Below are 19,751 nucleotides of genomic sequence, written 5' to 3'. Positions count from 1 at the left end.
TGGGAAACAGCATCTTTACAACAGAGAGGTTGCTAAGCTAAGGGAGACATAGTCTGCACTGTGGTCATTTCAACCAGTTCCTCGCATCTCTTTTCACTGATGTTTTTTTAACATTTCATGCAGCCTAAGTGTATTTGTTGTGAAACTCATCAAAGAGGGCAGTTGTCAGTGTTTGAAGCTGGTTGTATTTGAAGTTCATATCAATCTGGAATATATACCATTACTCTGTGAGACAAACAGGTACGCTACTGCTACCACTTGCAGCAACGGGAGGTTATAACTGTAACCGCATTGTCAAGCTCTGGAATTAAGAAATAAAGAGACTTGATCTACATGATGGTGACTGTCTAGTATATATAAGGCCAACTGCAGTTAGATTGTTGGCTGTAAAATGGGTACATCACCTAGAATTTTAGAACTGAAACAATTAAAAAAAAAACATGATGACATAATTTAGATCTTTTATTTTACATCAAGTAATCAAAGAAACTGCAAAATTATATTGCAAAAGTTTACCGGAAGCCATAACATTATTAAAGTAACATTATTCAGCAGGTTTCATTCGACTTCATGAAGCAAAATTTGTTAATTCTACTGGGAGACGCAAAACCTTTGGTCATAGCTGTATATCTAAACGGATCCTCTGAATCTCAGACTGAAAAAACCAAGGATCATCTTCTAAATATGCAAGATCAGAAACGACTGGTGACTGATGGAGGGAAGATGGCGGTTGCAGAGGATCGTGATTTCACAAAGGCGCCAGTCAGTCTCTCTTACTATCTTTAAGTACTAGCGCTGTTTAAAAGCTCTGTAGTGTTAATTCGCATTGCCCGTGCTTCCCCAATCAATCCGATCTGTCTGCCATCCCATTTTCTCTTGTCTGCTTCGCTGAACTGCTCTCATCTCTCTCCAGATTTTGCGCTGCCTCTAATCAGCCCTTGCTGCTTAATTGTTTTTCGCCCTCTCTTTAATAGTAGCTTATCAGCATTTCCCAGTAATTCGTTTAAAGCTAAGTTAGAATTTGAGCTGCTGGCAGAACATTTAAGGACGTGCCTCCTTGTCTTTCTATAGCAGTTTTCATGATGTAGTTTATACAGTATAGGGAGATGCACAATACTAGCTAATAGCCACCCAATGACTGCGCTTTCTGGTCACTTTGACCTTGAGTCAGCGGTATTTTACAGCAATCTGTATTGTATTTTTTATAATGCATAGTTAGACCAGACATGTAACCAGATGCAAAATATCTGATACAAGCCATCTGGTACAAACTATCTGATACAAGAAATTTCAGATGGGTGAATCACATCAAAATCAGGGTCGGGCGCACACACACACATGTATTTTTTGCAATACCTATAATTAACTAAATTCGAATGAAACCCGCTAAATAATGTTAACATATTGATTAGACACCGCTTCATAGTTTTCCATATACTTAACGAAAAATTCGACGTTTCAAAATTTAACATACTAGACAAAGAGAAGGAGAAGTGATCCCTTTTATTGGACTAACTAAACAATAACTAATCACAAGCTTTCAAGACCTCAAAGATCTCGTCTTCAGGTGAAAGTAGGAAAGAGAGATTGATTACATTTGAGGTCTTGAAAGCGTGTGATTAATTATTGTTTAGTTAGTCCAATAAAAGGGATCACATCTCCTTCTCTTTGTCTATCATCTCTGGACTGACACGGCTACCATTTCATCTATCAAAACTGAACTACTATTATTGCTTCTGGTGGACTTTTGCGATATCATTTTGTATTTTCTTTGATTTTAAAGCCATTTAGTAGCTGTACTACTATTCTGTATATTATCATATGTACTGTTGGTAATGCCAGGATTTAGTGGTAATCACCCAAGTCTTGGGCTTGCCTATTTTAAAATTGATGACTTCTTCCCAAGTCTCCCAAAGTTTTATGGAATAGCCCCCTTAGGTGATATTTTAGTGCAGAACAGATGGCAATAGGCGCCCATATATTCGGAGTCCCAAAAAATGACTCACTGGGTGCAGCCAGCCAACTGGCATGGGATACCAGACCCTCAGTGCCAGGACGAAATCAAAACCGTATGTCATGCCAGTGCCATTGACTGGCACTTGTCCAACAAAACAGGCTATAGGGTACTAGGTGAGCCCCCAGGCTTTCCAGAAATCAACTCCAAAACCAGTAACACGATTTACTAGAAGAAGTAGGCAGACTGTTAGCAGAATGATCTAGTATGCTGCTGTATCTTATCCTGGTGTTTTATAACCACCTACACTATTGCTGCAAGAACATGCCTGTTTGTTTTGCAGACCGTCACGGCAAACTCTTCATGGTCTTAAACTGTTGGGGAATGCAAACAAACTGGACTGTCAACCAATATTCTTTACAAAGGTGCCCAAAAGGCTTTACAGCATGGGTGAATTCATCTAGAAACCCAGTGAAGATGTGTACTGTACAAAGGGTTATCATAACCTCAGACTAAGCTATAGATTATTATCATTTATTGTATTTATTTGGCAGATGCCTTTATCCAAGCGAGATTAAATAGGTATTTATATAAAATTTATGCAACCCTGAATGGCATAGGGGGCTATTAAAAACATTTGGAGTAAATTCAATGCAGTTATCGTGCTCACCACTCTAGAGGCTATATAGAGATGGCCAGAAGGTTGTAAGGGAGAAGCTTATGTTGTGGTAGAAGTCTGGAGAAGATTCAAGGCGGTTCACCATGTTGGGTGTGATAGAGACAGACAGACAGGATCAGTGCAGAAGGGTCCACATTTTGAATGAGCGCCCTAAACTGGCCACCAGGGATTGAATTATAGGGTCAAGTTGATCCTGATTAGGGGGGTCTGCAGCTTTAAATTCTCCCCTGCGCAATCTCCTCCGAAACAGCTGAATGCACAGCGAGTTCCCCGGAGCGGAGAGCTTGTGTCATCGACTCTTGTGAGAGTCAAGGCTGCTTCCTGTCTTAATGTATAACTGCCTGTAACTGGGAGGGGGAGGGAGCATTCCTGTCACCCTGCACCTGCGGCCGCTGTTATCATATCAAACACAGGACTTGTTAACTGATCATCCGCCACACAGTCTGCTTTACTAGTCTGAGCGCATGTGGGTCGACACACTTTGACCCGGGTTGAGCGAGATAAAAAGGCATGACATCCATTCGTGAGCCGACCCAATAACAAACAGCCGCATCTGCGTGGAGGTTTCATTTCCGCAAGGAGCATTTCTGTTTATTCTGGTTAGCCGTATTTTTGTTGATTGAAACATTTGCTCTAATCAACATGTGGGCCGACGGTTCGAAGCTTGGATGTAAGCGTCCGTAACAAGCTGCTTCTGGGACATTGATACGCGCGTTGTGCACTTGCGTCTGTCACCCAGGTCAACCCTGCTTTATCAAAAGCAGAGCCAACCCGCATGATACCAGGTCCTGACCCGGGTAGAGCGTGCCAGTGTGAAAGGGGCTTTAGAGTTATGTTCGTGTTGTTTGTTTAAACCTTTTATTTTGGCCGCTGTGCCTGTTTGTTTTGTTTGTTAGTGTTTGTTAGTCTAGTTTTTGTTAAGAAACTTGTGCACTAGCGCTTAATCTGCAGCTTCTGGTTTCTGAGTCTCTCTTCCAGCCGGTAACAACTTGGGCCGTGACGCTACCCTGTCACACCACCTAATGCATTAAGAGGCATTTGTTCCACTTATCGAACTTTGTTCCAGTACTAGCATTTAGGAAAACCCCTCGTTCTTCCCAGCAGTTGAAGGGGGAGGGAGAGAGAGAGGAAAAGCAGGTCACGCTGTACAAATTGGCTGCTCGGCAGCTTGTTCGGGTCTAGTGTGACAGCAGCGTTTCATCCAGTAAATCAGGACTGCAGAGAGTCAGGGACAAGCCTGAGCTTGGGTCTACATGCCAGCATAACCCTGAAAGAATGTGCTTGTTGTGAGAATGGCTTTGAATAAAGTGGAGACAGTTCAATAAAGGAAGGATTGTGCTTTCCCATCCGCCGTTGCAAAGAGCGGGCTTACAATCCATTCATTCACCCTTTACTGTCCCTCCCCAGCTGCAGATTGTTTTTTTTCTTGGGTTCAGATACTGTAAACTTCTCAGCATGGTATTAATCTGCGCAAATTTAATCAGCAGGATACTGTGAACTGTGCAATAAAACTGCTTGTCTTGGGGTACCCCCCAAAGCGGCTCATCTGGTAAAGGCACGACCGCGTGGGGTACAGGGCAGGGTGAGGGGTCAATTCTTGTTTTCCAATTCCTTTTTAAAAATCAATTCCCAATTCCCATTCCCTTTAAATGCATTTCAACACACCATTGATCAAAATTGCAATTAGCAGTATTCTGTTAAAATGAGCCTCTCACTGTGGCAACAAGTGACTTACATTGAAGTCACTGTTTGTTAGTCCATTAAATTGGCTTCAAATGAAAGCAGTGGAACAATCACAGCAATTATGTCTCCAACATGCCAATTAAAATTGAAAAACAGGAATTGACCCCAACCCTGGAACAAAGAGACTGAAGAGCAGAGGTTTGAGTCCTGGCTGTGCAGTCGGGGATCATCGCTGGGGATTCCACAGGGAGCCTTTCAACAGCTCTTTTCAGAAGCAATATCTGGTGGAATAGTTAGTAAGCATGGCATATAATAATACACTAGTAATACCAGCACCCCCTACACAGTGTATGCTATTTAAATTAGCCATGTGTTTAATGAGCGCATACCACAAGCACATTTGCAAACACTAGGTCCCCCCCCCCCCCCCCCACAATACTGTGCACTGTGCTTTTGGTTTTGCATCACGATACAAGCAAGACATACCTCTATTACAATACGATGGGTCATGTAAAGAAAGCATCAGGATTCATTGCTACTCGGTGATGGCATTGTAAGGGGGTAACGCTGGCATTCCTAGTTCAAAAACAATATTTTAGGAAAATTAAAAATAAACACCAACAATGCTTTCTAAAGCTTACAAGTTCTAGACCCAGGTTGGGGAGGAAGAGAGCTGGGGTCTGCTTATATACATTCCGATAAAGTGCACAGGGTAAACTAGCATTGAGGAGTGCAGCAGATGGACCCCAGGGAGTACTGCTGTAGTGTAGAATTGAACATGATTTGGGGGAAGGGGTTCTTTTTAAGAGAATTGTTCCACTGCTTTCATTTGAAGCTGATTTAATTGACTAACAAACAGCGACCGAAGTCATTTAGAACATAAGAACATGAAGTTTACAAATGAGAGGAGGTCATTCAGCCCATCTTGCTCGTTTGGTTGTTAGCAGGGTGTCAGCTTCAACAGCATTACTGGGGAGTTGGTTCCAGACCCTCACAATTCTATGTGTAAAGAAGTGCCTCCTATTTTCTGTTCTGAATGCCCCTTTATCTAATCTCCATTTGTGACCCCTAGTCCTTGTTTCTTTTTTCAGGTTGAAAAAGTCGACATTGTCGATACCTTTTAGAATTTTGAATGCTTGAATCAGATCACCGCGTAGTCTTCTTTGCTCAAGACTGAATAGATTCACACAGAAACGTTACATTTATCAGATTTAGGTTTACAGTTTAACATATAAATAACTTAACACTTAAACATATTTGATAACCCATAAAAAGAAACACTCCCATTAGTTTAAAATCAATTACTACAGTGTTAGCGTGCACGAGACTACATGTGTACCAACGTGTTTAGACTATTTATAAATACCTTTACACGGTACTGTTAGTACTGTTTAAACACTTAAGGCCAGCTTATCGTTTTCACATACATATTTCCGAGAGGGTTTTAACACCCGTGCTCTGAAGCAACAGCAGTGTTGCGTTATTGAAACGCATTTTTTAGATTGATATCATCAGTAAGAGACAGCTCCTTAGATTGGCAGTATATGAGGAATGTGGGAGGAATGCAATCAGTCAAACAGCCCTGTAATAAAGAGACGTGTAGCTTTTTCAAACAGACAGAGCAGCATGGCTATGGAACTCTGCCTAGCCCTACACCCAATCCTGGACTTCAGAACTTCACAGGAGTGTGAACAATCAGGGCCCTGGTGAATCTGAACTGATCACAGTGTAATGGCGTCTCAGCCCAATGAACTGAAAGGAAAGGCAAGGCGAACCGCAAACTATAAGGCTCAAAGACTAACGTCTCGCCATTCAACTAAAGAGCAAGCTCAAGAGGCAATCAGGTGTCTAATGATGGCAGTATTATTAACTCATCAGCCGCTAGGAGGATATTCGTTACAGCAGCATGAATAAATCACAACAGAGCCTGTAGGTTTACTAATAGTAGTCCATGCAGCTAAAAAAAAAATCTATTTATTGAACATCAAACTCCTGGCTCCTGATCATTTCAATAGTATATGGGTGCAGGAGTGATCCTATAATCTTATACTTTTTACAGTGTTAAATTAAATAAATCTGCATGATAGCACATTGCTACTTCCTTTCCAAAGCAATATTATGACCAGTGAAGAACTAGGGGAAGAATGCTAATTAAACTGTGAAGAATAATTAGTAAGCCTCTTAAGTAGGAACCTTGCTTTCTTTTAATGGAGCAACTGTGTTTTTTGTTCCTTTTGAGCTTGCTCGCTCCGTTTCAGACCAGCCTCTTTCCCCATCGTGTTTACAGTTAGTAAGACGTCCCTCGGCAGCCAAGTCTCATATTACACTTGTGCCTGGAAATAAAAATTGCAGACAGGATGTGTGGGCTTCACAGGAACTGCATTTCTTGAATGAGAGCTCAGGCATTTCTCCTCTGGCGTTGAGGAACGAATGTGTCACAGCACCACGCAAACAAGGGCCAAATTTACTGTGTTTTTTATTCTGTATGGTTTGAAAACTCTGCAACTAATAAACCTGAAAGCTGGTTTGATTTGTGCACCAATCTTCATCAAACTACAGACGTTCCGGATTGCATTGGACTATAATCCTGATTTTATATATATAATCTGAACCTTTCAGGTACTGTTGACGACAAGCAGGTCTCGTTGACCATACTGTCACAATAGTTAGAGGGGCTACAGATTAAGATAGCAAACGGAGAGTGAATGATTGAAAAAAAAAACTGTTAAAATATGTATTTGGGTGGAAAGACTTCTCTTAGGAAATCTTAGTCTTCATACACCCCTCCCTTGATCAGTCACCCCTTCCTAGTGGTTAGCAATACCTTTTTGGATTGTAATCTTTATTTTTTAGGGCACCTTTTTGGGTCAACTACTAGTTTACTAACACGTTAGCAGATTTGACTCATTTTGTGTTACTAGATAATACATGGTAATGAATAAACAGGTATACCAATATAGAATCAAAGGTCTTCTCCGGACTCAAAGATAAGCAGCAGCAGCAGGGTCCTGCCTGGCACTTCTTCATAGATTGTGATTTACCTCAACACAAATTCACAACCGAAAAAGAAGCTTGGCAAGAATTCTAATGCATTGAAATTCTGAGAAGTTACAAACACTGTTCACTGCTAACTCCAGCCCTTGCTAATTTTACAGCACTGGCAGAATATCGAGGCAGGAACCCCTGGGAAGTAGAGGTGGGAGGGGAGGGGTCATTTTCATACCGTTTGCACAGTAAAGAGAAGAATGCACAATGGAACACTGACAGCACTCCAGTACCTGCTAATTACTGTTTGGGGTAGGAGCAGGACAAATAATAGTTGAATACTTAAACGCTCAGCTTTGATCACCAAACGCAGGTGTGATGCTCTGGTATTGATGGCGCTTAATGTTTTTATCATTGGGCAGCCAAAGATATTACCGCTTTCTATATTTGCTATAGCTGCTGTATAGGCTTTACAATTGAGTTTGTACCGATTTTGTTTTGCACTTAAAGTTAACATCTGTGATGTTCTGATGGTGCCATTAGCAGTAATCAGAAAACTAACTGAAATATTTCAGCTTCTAGGTTTTAGGGTCCCCGTTCAGCTTTATGCACAGACAGTCTGTCTGTCTGTCTGTCTGTCATGATGGGCAGCAGTGTGGATTAGTGGTTAGGGCTCTGGGCTCTTGACCGGAGGGTCGTGGGTTCAGTCCCCGGTGGGGACACTGCTGCTGTACCCTTGAGCAAGGTACTTTACCTAGATTGCTCCAGTAAAAACCCAACTGTATAAATGGGCAATTGTATGTAAAAATAATGTGTAAAAAATAATGTAATTGTATGTAAAAATAATGTGATATCTTGTAACAATTGTAAGTCGCCCTGGATAAGGGCGTCTGCTAAGAAATAAATAATAATAATAATAATGAACACGACCACTGCCTTTAGACCTTTTCAGATACAGCTAATCCAATATAACGAAACTTCTATACACAATTTTCAAATGTTTACATAATTACATGTACGTGATTCTATTACAGAGTTACATTTACTCAGATATTGCTTATGTTCCAAAGCTGACGCAATTTTATTATATGATCCAAATGGTGTATATGCAAATGCATATTCATTTTAAACTGTTAAGTGTGCAGTTGGCAAAGTGAAGCCTGTTACTTTTTTTTTATTCAAACTGGGAATTGGCAATTCGTTACTCCTGTCTCTGCCTTGCAGCCAGAAGATACACTGATAGTTCAAACTGCACAATGTGTTCTGAAGTCTGTGAAATTTATGAGCAACACCATTCAGAACGCTCTTCTGTCGGGCCTCTGGCACAGTTGGCAGTCTCTGACTAAGAGGCCCACAGCTGAATGGCAAGGGGTGCTCAGGTCAGGATTGAGTTTGCTGTCCTGCTTGTAGAGCTGAGAGGGTAAGCAGTGGAATTATTTCAATATTCCTGAATTGAATAAGCCCATTGCTGCTAATTAATTCTATGAAGGTACTTTGGCTCGCTTAGCTGTGGTAGGTAACTAGTATCCTGTTCCACTGTTGGTCCTAAAAAGGGTGTTCCACTGCTGGCCTGGATTTCTGTAGCGTACCTGATAGGAACTCCATCATTACTTAGCAGGAAGGCATGTGCTGAATAAGAAGCCGACAGGAGAACAGAGCAACACATTGTAAGATTTTTTCACCACTGCAATGGCTGTCGAGAAGTTTGACCAAAAAAGATAATTGTGGGAGATGTGGGAGAACGAAGAAACGAAAATTCTGGGCTGACTCTGTCATCCAGAAACCGTTGATAATCATCACTGTCTTCCGATGCAGAACAACCAGATTGACTTTCAATCCGAATTCTTTTAGGAGGCTCTGGACAATTGGATCTTGAGAAGGCTGTCTAAAATCGTGTGTAGAGCGAAAATAAAAAGACGACCGTTCTTTCAGTTGCAGCATCCATTGCTCGGCAGTTGTTTTTTGTAGTACTGCTATGGGTTTCTTTAAAAACACAGCACAATACTATCCCACAACCCCCCCCAGTGACCTTTTGATGCAAGGCAAGACATTCCGAGGTTGGCCACATTTGGAAAACGCACTGAAATGTATTTTTATTGGCCAGGTCCCGCAGTGGAAATGAGGCATAGAACTGAATAGCTGCTCCTGAACACAAACAACAAGTATAAAGTGAATCTGACCTACAACAGGAAGCAGACGTTTCTAAATTTCATTCGGCATATCAGCAATCTTTGTACTCTGTTTTTTCCTCACGAATTACTAGTTAAAAACCAATAAACCAATAAACTTTATTGGGTGTGTTTTTTCCTTAAACAATTACATGGAGTAAAGAGATTGAAGAATGCAGCTTGTATCTGCAGCATTATGAGATGAAATACATATATAAAGAAGAGATTGTTTAATGACAGTGCTCCCATTCAAAGATCGGTTCAAAGTAGGACAAATAATGGGTCTATATAGGAGGCATGAAAAAACAAATAAACCCTGCAAATTACCCCCCCCCCCCCCTTGTCTCTAGACTTGTCTTTTGGAAGCTACTCCCTCGTTGAGGGGAAACCTGTGTTCTTCAGTGTTCCTGTGTTCATCAGTGAAGTGGTAATGACCCGATCCTTGTGAGTCACAAATCACATGAGAAGGATTACACAGTGGCAATTAGAATGGGAACTGGAGGGGGGAGGGTAGGGCAGACTGCCTGCAGCGTGAGACAGTCAACAGATTAGACTGTGCAGCGCCTGGGATGTGACTATCCACTATAACTACAGGAAGAAGCAGAGCTTGCCTAAGGAATTCCTTTTCTTTACCAGTTAACTGCCATTCTTCTCCTATGAGGACAGGCTACTTTTTAAAAAAAATGTTTATCTGGCATCTACCTGTTATTGTAATTTTCTCTTTAACTTCAGTGTTATGTTAACTTGCTCTAATTCTTTTGTCGCTGTCACCTGTAACGTGTTATTTAAATCCTTTGTGGGTAAGCAGGGCAGCATGTTACTGAAATACCAGCTTGTGTTATTGTAAGCAGCTGCCCCAGTGTGGTCTTTTACCCCCTGCTGAGGTAGCTGAGCTAGACCGAGGGTTGTATATCGAGAGCAAGGTCTTCACTAACCTTGTCACACAGAACAAATCTCCCTATTGTCCCTGGCTGGGTCGATCCAGGAGAAAATGTAATATTTTGTAGTCCTGTGAACCCTTGAAATAAATTGGAAAAGAGAACCACAGCGCTGCCCCCTGCTCCCTGCGCCCACGGAGAAGCTGGGGAGGAGGTCCAGTTAACTTTGAATTCAATGGTGCAACAGCCAAGTATTAAAATGTTTCACAATAACCCATCATTTTAACCCAGACAGTTTTCTTCCTGAACGCCTTTACACAACTAGAACCAAACAACAGAAGCAACAGAATTCACATCTATTCAATCGGTTCATGCCTTTTAACATTAAATTATCATTTGATCCTGGTATGCAACATACATGTACCCCATTAGGACCATCACATGTGTTGTAATGCAAATCGGGCTGGTGTGTAACGTAGCAGCATTGAGTTTTGGTGTCTTTTCAGGAGAAAGGATGCAAAAGCAATACGTTTCCCATGTAATCTTCTCGTGGGCCCCTTGAACAGACACACACGGGAGTGTTTATCATCTGTGCTGTGACTCAGAAGAGAATGTTTTGTACTGTTCCTCCTGTTCCGCCAATCACAGCTGGATAACGCCACACAGCTGGCTTTGCTCACAGCGTGTCTGGTTTGGCTGAACTCAGTTGAGTTCAGGTCTCAGTTGACAGGAAATTACATCTATGCTGCTATACATTCAGATTTTAGGGACGTGACACAGTTGGATTTCTAAAGACTGTGGATTATTTGAAAGCTAACTCGAGGTAAAACTACAGAAGTAAAATCAAGCAGGCAAGCGTTTTGGATAATGCTACCAACAGAAGGCCTTTTTAATGATCTAAACAGTGGCGATCTTTAACTCTATAATAATCTACTTGTTTGTAGACCCACTTATTAACATTCCTACATACTATACAAATGGAATGAGTTTCAGGTTTATTAGAACCTACTGTTCTGTCTAGATCAGGGGTCTCCAACCCTGGTCCTGGAGAGCCCCTATCCAGCAGGTCTTATATTATTATTTATTTCTTAGCAGACGCCCTTATCCAGGGCAACTTACGATTGTTACAAGATATCACATTATACACTATTTCACATTATACAGATATCACATTATTTTTTACATACAATTACCCATTTATACAGTTGGGTTTTTACTGGAGTGATCTAGGTAAAATACCTTGCTCAAGGGTACAGCAGCAGTGTCCCCCACCTGGGATTGAACCCACGACCCTCCAGTCAAGAGTCCAGAGCCCTAACCACTACACACTGCTGCCCTAGATGTCTTTACATCATCAGTGGCTAAAGTGGAACACCTGTTAATCTTGACTAATTAAGCCAATAATTGGGTCAATTAAGTAACTGAGAGAGTGGTTGAAACAAAAACCAGCAGCCACAGTAGCTCTCCAAGACCAGGGTTGGAAACCCCTGGTCTAGATCATTGTTTGCCATGCTTACTAGCTATTCCAGCAAAACACGCTTCTGTAAAGATCTCCAAGATTGCAGGGAAGCATATTAGTGTCGCACAGATGCTTCAGCTTGTGGGCCTTAGTGCAACCGCAATATGCTTCCCACCTCACTTTTACACACTCCTCTTTTAAGAATAAACAGTTAGTAAGCATGGCAAATAAACAGAGCCTAAACAATAATGGAGAATCATACAGAACATAATATTGTATTAAACAGGTATATGAAATAAATGTAGGCGATGTATCTTGTTAACATTGTCTTCAGCGGCGGTGAACTGTTTTTTGTTCTTTGTGAAGCTATCTAACTCCCCTCTCGCCTCACCATCTCTAATCGGAGGCTCAGCTCTGGACAGTGTGTGCCTCCAACACCTGGTTAGCCCTCACACAGCATTGCTCACATTCTTTCTCACCCCCACACAGCCCGCTGCCAGCCAGCAACCACCCCCCCTGCTAGAGAAGAAAGGAGAAATCCAGGAATCCTGTGCCTGATCTTTCAGAAACCAGGAATGAGATATGGGAAAGAATTTAGACTGAATTACTCAGGCAATGTTTGTTGCATGTTTTTTGGCTCCATCGTTGCAGAGCATACACACGGGGTAATACGAAGCTGTGGCTGTGAATAGCTTGTGTTTTTTTTGGTTTTTTTTTTACCAGATTTGTTATTTCCGATTTTCAGCGGTTTGATTGGGCTATAATCCCGCACGTACACAAAACGTCTAAAATAGTTTTTTTTTTTTTGCTGTTGTTTTTAATGCTTAGAACTGAATGACATCATTTACTGAAATTGTATATACATGTTCCAAACTGTTCCGATCTCTATAGACATATTGGTTGACTGTGCACCTGATTTATATAAACTGAATATGTACAGCTGCTGTAGAGCCTAGCTGTCTTGTACACAGTGCAATGCTGGCATGGCAAATTAAAAACCACAACAGAACCACAGTTGTCGTAAGTAACTTCTATTATACAGTAAATGACACATAAATCAGCCACTGTTATGGAGTTTGTTCAATTCCTGTATGTCTTATCCTATGTGCTGATCCTGAGCACTGCGTTTTAATAGCAGTTTCTGGTTCAGTTTTTGGGATTTCTAACAAGTTAATGGGACTCGAGATTGAATGAGCGTCACACAGTCACACCCCCTATATTCTCTCTCTGTGTGTTTCCAGCAGATCTATGTGTCCTCCTCCCAGCAGATGGCGCCACCCAGTCCCAGCACGAACAGCAGCAGTAACAGCAGCAGCGGAGGAGGGGAGCAGCTGAGCAAAACCAACCTGTACATCCGTGGGCTGCACCCGGGCACCACCGACCAGGACCTGGTGAAGCTGTGCCAGCCGTGAGTGCCCATGCCAGCGCCTCCCCAGCTAGGGGTGTCAATAGTCCGTTAATCGTTTTAGATTTCGCCGACACTGTTGTCAACAGTAGGCCAGCTATGGCATATAATCCTTTCATGCATGCTGAACTCATATGGGGACAGATTATAAAAATATTTCTTCACCGTTCTTTCCATTATACAAAGTGATGAAGGCTTCTTGTAATGGCTGTCGTGATTGGTTACAAACGTTTCCGATGTGTTAAAATGTTTAAACGTCTTTAAATGTTTCGGAAGTTAAGCTGAATTGTCCCGCGACAATGAAGACCATCTGCATGTGTTATTTGGGGTGGAGAGCACACAAACTCCTTGGATGTAAGAATATGAATCAAAACTCATTTCAAGACACCGAGAAAGACTTCTAGTCAAAATGTTTTATCACTGAATTTGCATTGAAGACGCTGAGAAAGCCAGTCAAAGCGTGTTTCGTTGTGCCAACACCTCTTTGCTAAAAACAACCTGAACTTCATTCACCCCTCCCAGTTTTAGACAGTGACATAGACAGGAAGGACTGTTGGTTGTTATTTTTTTTACTTCTTTTGAACTCTGATCCTGTGTGAGTAAAACGGCTCAATGCATGTTGACTTTGCACTATTATTATACTGTATAGGAAAGGCCTTCAACACCCCAGGCATGCATTAGCTGACTATTATTATTAGCTTGCTCTTTTATTAGGAGCTTTACGGTATATTTAGAGTTTCCCTGAGGCACCGGCACAAATGTTTCCAACATGTGAGCTAAGGGCTATAAATAGGTCTATTGTGGGTCTGTGAAATATTTGTGCTAGCTAATGAAAATGTCATATACAATACAATAAAGCTGAGATCTATGGAGGCTTGGTGGTCCAGTGGTTAAAGAAAGGTTCTGGTTACCAGGTCCCAGTTTCAATCCCATCTCAGCCACTGACTCACTGTGTGTGACCCTGAGCAAGTCACTTAACCTCCTTGTGCTCCGTCCTTCGGATGAGACGTAAAACAAACGAGGTCCTATTGGAAGTGACTCTGCAGCAGCAGTTGTGATGCATAGTTCACCCCCAAGTCTTTAAGTCACTTTGTCTACACTTTGGATATATAGTCTACAGCAGGGGTCGGCAACCTTGGCCCTCCCGATCTATTCCATTGCAGGACTTTGTTCCAACCTTGGAGGTCACTTAAATAATGAAGCATCTGGTTGGAACAAAGTCCTGCAATGGAATGTATTGGGAGTGCCAAGGATGTGTGTCCCTGGTTTACAGCAGTGGCCTTGAATGCTGTACAATACGGTAGGACTGTTGCAGTGAGGCTTCATAGTTTCAACTTGGTGTTACTTCTATAGTTGCAGGCATACTGTTACCCTAGAAAGGCTTCACAAAATATATTACATAAACATTGTTCTGTACATTAAGCCTATTTAGAAATACTAAAAGAAGAAATAATTTTAGGTTATCATACAGTCTGCAAAGCACCGTGGATCGGGGGGAGTGAACACAAAATATGTCTCTTTCGGTGTTCATGGGATAAAAAGTACTGGTTTTATCAGTGTTTATCGGTTAAAACCTATTATACAGTGGCCAGAAAAATTCCTGAGCTCTGATTGGTCAGCCTTGCACTAGGCCCCAGATTTTATCCCAGCATAACATCACGGTTCTAGTACCGGCAACCTCCTCACTGAAAACCAAAAGAGACATATCAATACGCCACAACTGTCAATAAGAATAAATGACACAAATATAGACTTGAAAACTGTCACGATAGAACACCTTAATACAGTTCTACGACAGTGTTATGCCTCCGGAGAGCCGTATGGCATAAGCAGTTACGTAGGGCTCAGAGCGGGCTTAAACAGACGCTTAAATGAACCGCCCCTGAGCCGTAGCATTGATATACTATTAGAACATCACAGTTAATACTTTACTACAGTTGTAATCACTTTTAAACATATGAAATGAGTCTTATGATTTGCTATTTTTTTTTTTTATTATTATTTTTTTTTTATTATTTTCTCCCCAATTTGAAATGCCCAATTATTTTTAGGCTCAGCTCACCGCTACCACCCCTGCGCTGACTCGGGAGGGGCGAAGATGAACACACGCTGTCCTCCGAAGCGTGTGCCGTCAGCCGCCCGCTTCTTTACACTCTGCAGAATCACCGTGCAGCCGCCTCAGAGCTACAGCGTCGGAGGACAACACAGCTCTGGGCAGCTTACAGGCAAGCCCGCAGGCGCCCGGCCAGACTACAGGGGTCGCTGGTGCGCGGTGAGCCGAGGACACCCTGGCCGACCTAACCCTCCCTCCCCCCTCAATTGGCCGAGCGTCGCCCCCTGGGAGCTCCCGTCCACGGTCGGCTGTGGAATAGCCTGGACTCGAACCGGCGACGTCCAGGCTATAGAGCGCATCCTGCACTCTAGCGAGTGCTTTTACTGGATGCGCCACTCGGGAGCCCCCATGATTTGCTATTTTTTACAGTGTGAGCCATTGTATAATAGGAATAATGCACTCCAGGTTGTGTGTTGTTCTGGGATAGCATCACTTCTCGGGTGTTGGTTGCATATGCTGTATACAATACAGTGAGCTTCCAGATGCATATGTCAGGTAGCACACGTCACGGTGCTTATGTCACTGTTAAAACCACAAGCAGACAGGATAGCAGGAAAGCGGCAGCTATAGTAAATCCCTTTGCGATCTGTCTTTACAATACAATAAAAATCCTTCATTAATTTCCAGGTTTTTGCCTGTATTCTGGGCTGGGCGGTGTTGTCTTTTAACTCTGCTATAGATTCTTAGTACGTTTCCGTAGCTACAGCAAACAGAGGGGTGTACAGGGGGGCTTGTGGCTTCTTATCCTTATTTGACCTTCGAATGTTTAAAATGGCTCAGAGCTCAAAGCCAGGGAATGCCTAGAGGGCGGGTGAGGGGTGGATGCCCTCCTCATGTACATACAGCCTCTGGAAGGTTTGTCAGCACCCCTATAAGAAAAAAAGAAAAATCCATAGAAATAGTTTGATCAAAGGCCCCAGGTCCATGACTGACAACTCTGGTGGAAAAAACAACAGTTTCACTTTCGGAAAGGCGACTCAGACTTTCCGAGAAGTCGAGGCTGAAAGCAAAGAAAACATCACAAGCCAGAACCAGAGCCAGCCTCCCCGGCCAGTGATGGAAATGTGTTTAACCAGCCCCTAACACACATACACGCACACACACACGCACACACTAGCAGTGCATTCCCTCTCTCTCCCTGCCACTTTCGTTTCAGTACATTTTTCTTAAAACATTACCCTTTTTCACAAGCTTCTCTTTTGCTGGGATGAACCTCGTTTGAAATGGTAATCTCTGACGTGCGCTGGGTAACGACTCATTGAAAAGAAACTCTGTTTTCCTTTCTAAATACTTCTGTCTGGGGGAAAAAAGGGAAGTTCTATTGGTTTTCCTTTGCAAAGCCAGCTGTGACACTGACAAAGGCACTAGCTGAAACGTTGCTATACTTTGATCAAACTATACCCTGATAGGCCCAGCTGGATTTTTTTTTGTTCTTTCCTTGTTGGACCACATGAAACGTTTGGGGCGAGATTTAGTGTGTGTCTAATGCAAAACTAATTGGATCAGCATAAACGAGGGACAAGGCTATACGTGACAATAAGACTTTACAACGACTTTTAAAATGTTACTGTACATTTAAAAAAATCTGTGATCTAAATATAACATGGTCACCTCTTACTCCAAAACACTCAATCACAAGCTGAAGGTAAATTAAGACAATAGCAAACAAGTCCCTTCTCATTCCTCCTTAGATAGATTCAAGACTTCTTTAGAATATCGACATCACCACACTCTAGATTCACTGCCTGTGGAAGGTATTAGAATCCCACTAATGTACTACCTGCTGCACAGGGAGTGTGAATCTACAGTGTGGGGGTGTGTGGATAAATGGGCTTCACCATGATTTACAGTAAAGATGAAACAGAAAAATGTACTTGGCAGAAAGTTGTTACTACCCCTTTAAGTATTCTTCTGCAGAGCCCTTGATTCCGTGACAATAGGATTACATAATAGCCGCATTCTTTATAGTAAAAACAAAAAAATGTTTTTGTCTGTGCGTTGTCTGTCTGAGGAGAGAGAGGGGAGGAAAGCTCTAGTGGTGGAGCTTGGTGTATGAAACCCTGCAGTCAGAGTCAGGCTACAAAACCAGTTCACATCTGTCTTTGAGTGCCCCAGAGGGACCACCCAGTCCTGACAGGAAATCCATAAAGGCGAGAGAGGCCGGGGCACTATCAGCTGGGAAGGACCGGAATTAAACTTAGGAAGGGAGGGAGGGAGGGCAGGGACTCAAGTAGGTCAAAGTATAAAAGTCCACGCCCAAGTCTACCCCCCCCCCCCCCCCCAAATCACCTAGTGGAATCTGCAGCGAGAACCAGGTCAAAGGTCCCAGCATTTCCGCATTCCAGCTCCAGAGCTTTACAAGCTCCTTCCCGACTCCTTGACACCGAAATAGTTCTTCTGTCGCTGCTTGGACGAAGCTCTCTCTCTCTCTCTTTACCAACAAAGGGCTTTATCCCTTTTCCACAGGAAGTGCTCGCACACAAACATGAGAACAGAGAATTAGCAAGGCTCTTTCCCTGTTGGCCTCATTCACTGTATTGCATACAGCCTCCCTTTCTCTCAAACACACACACGCGATTGAGAAAGTTGTTTATTACAGTTACTTTTGGAATCAGTTTAATTCACTGCGGGTTTGCTATAAATTCCCTGTCCTGCTCACACATAATTTGCTTGTTGTATGTTTACTGCATTACTGCATTCCTCCCTAGTCCACACTTCCTGTTTATCAAAAAGCCCGGGCTTCAATCACAAAACTTTAAGGATTGTTTTCTGTCTTAGGTCATGTCTAAGTGTTTGTAATACACTTGCAAGGTAGTGCTTTAAGACATTAGTATAAACCTACTCTAAAACAGTTCAGAAAGAGTTCTGCAAACTTGATTTAATGCTACCAACATTTGTTTTACACATTTAAACCCTGGACAACTATGAGAAGATCCTGCAGGAACAAAAAAGGTATTATCAAAAATAAGGAATGTACAAACACTGTAAATCAAAGCCAATTGCTCTCAGAGTAAAGCGAGTGCTCTTGGCCCTTCCCTCATGTGTGCAGTACAGCACATCTTTGATCAAGACCCCACTGAACAAACGGGCCATTGTTAGCAGCCAGGTCGAGAGCCTGCATATCAAGTCATCAGCTTGCCATGCTCCCTGCTCTCGTACTGTCTGGAATGATGTTTGACAGGCTGTGACGCTCGAGCCAAGGGGAGGGGGGGTGGGGAGGGGGGTGGGGGTGGGGGGGGGGGGGGATGTTCCACGGGTTTTGGGGAAACCAGAGACAGGCCAGAGAATCAAACCTTGAAGTGGATCTTTTAAACACCCTTAGAGTTAATCAAAGTACATTTGTACAACCGCAAAACATTAATAAATACGTAGCACTCTTAACAAGGCTGTCGCCGCTCCTGTTCATCAGATTAGTCGGCCCGCCACTGGTGTTGTTCAAACCTGAAGATGTTAGAACATGGTTAGATATGAACTCTAATAGTTACAGCAAACAAAAAAGAAAGCTTGAATCCGTATAAATTAAAAATAGTCGAAGCCAGAGCAACACAGTCTTTGAACTCAAAACAGTTCAATAAAATCAGTCCCACAGAGAAGAAAACAAGATCCTGATACAGGATAGACCCTACCTGCTGTAGATGTAACAGGCAGTGCTGTGTGATACGCTGCTGTTACAGATGAGATGAGGTCAGAAGCTGTGACATCACGAATGCAGACGAGCTCGGCTTTTTTGCATTGTGGTTAAGACGCTCTCTTGCGGTGCGCAGGGTCGCCGGGTTGCACCCAGCCTCCATCCTGTTTCAGAGCAGGGAAATAGAGAGATTTATGCAAAGGGAAAAACTGGTATCCTTCCTCAAGGCATGGAACCAAGCAAACAAATACCTTTAACCAATTCAGGAAAAAGAGAAAACAAAAAATCAACTTTCCTGATAGTTCTGACCTTGAAGTTCGAAAGGAAATTTACAGCAGGTGAAACAATACCGATGCCTTATACTTTCAAATGCTTATAAAAAGGAAACATACACCAATGAAGGTGCTAGCATACCTGGCCAGGTATTTATTTATGTATTTATTATTTGTTTATTTAGCAGACCTCTTTATCCAAGGCGACTTACAGAAACTAGGGTGTGTGAACTATGCATCAGCTGCAGAGTCATTTACAATTGCATCTCACCCGAAAGACGGAGCACAAGGAGGTCAAGTGGCTTGCTCAGGGTCACACAATGAGTCAGTGGCTGAGGTGGGATTTGAACCGGGGACCTCCTGGTTACAAGCCCCTTTTCTTTAACCACTGGACCACACAGCCTCCCTATGCAGCACCGTGGAGGTATGTCTGCAGCACTGAAAGGAGTAAGCAAGGGCCTATTGCCTGCAGCTGGGCTGTATTGATGATAATAAGGCATGTGTTTGTGCGAGTGAGTGTGCCATTG

The 19,751-nt window shown here is 42.6% G+C and overlaps 1 protein-coding gene across 5 annotated transcripts in view; it reads left to right on the top strand.

The window, feature by feature from the left end:
* The window catches only part of LOC117401152 (RNA-binding motif, single-stranded-interacting protein 2-like), a 43,422-nt gene that overhangs the window by 7,060 nt on the left and 16,611 nt on the right, over positions 1–19,751 (top strand). For 3 of the 5 annotated variants that reach the window (XM_059013198.1, XM_059013200.1, XM_059013201.1), the window contains exon 2: positions 13,048–13,214. In XM_059013198.1, coding sequence (XP_058869181.1) covers positions 13,048–13,214 — 167 coding nt within the window. The remainder of the gene's footprint in view (positions 1–13,047; positions 13,215–19,751) is intronic. The other 2 variants (XM_059013199.1, XM_059013202.1) reach the window with 1 other exon arrangement.

This window comes from Acipenser ruthenus, chromosome 45 (assembly GCF_902713425.1).
Source record: "Acipenser ruthenus chromosome 45, fAciRut3.2 maternal haplotype, whole genome shotgun sequence".
NCBI lineage: Eukaryota > Metazoa > Chordata > Actinopteri > Acipenseriformes > Acipenseridae > Acipenser > Acipenser ruthenus.
The sequence above is the reverse complement of the archived record's forward strand: the minus strand, read 5'-3'. Positions and strand labels throughout refer to the sequence as shown.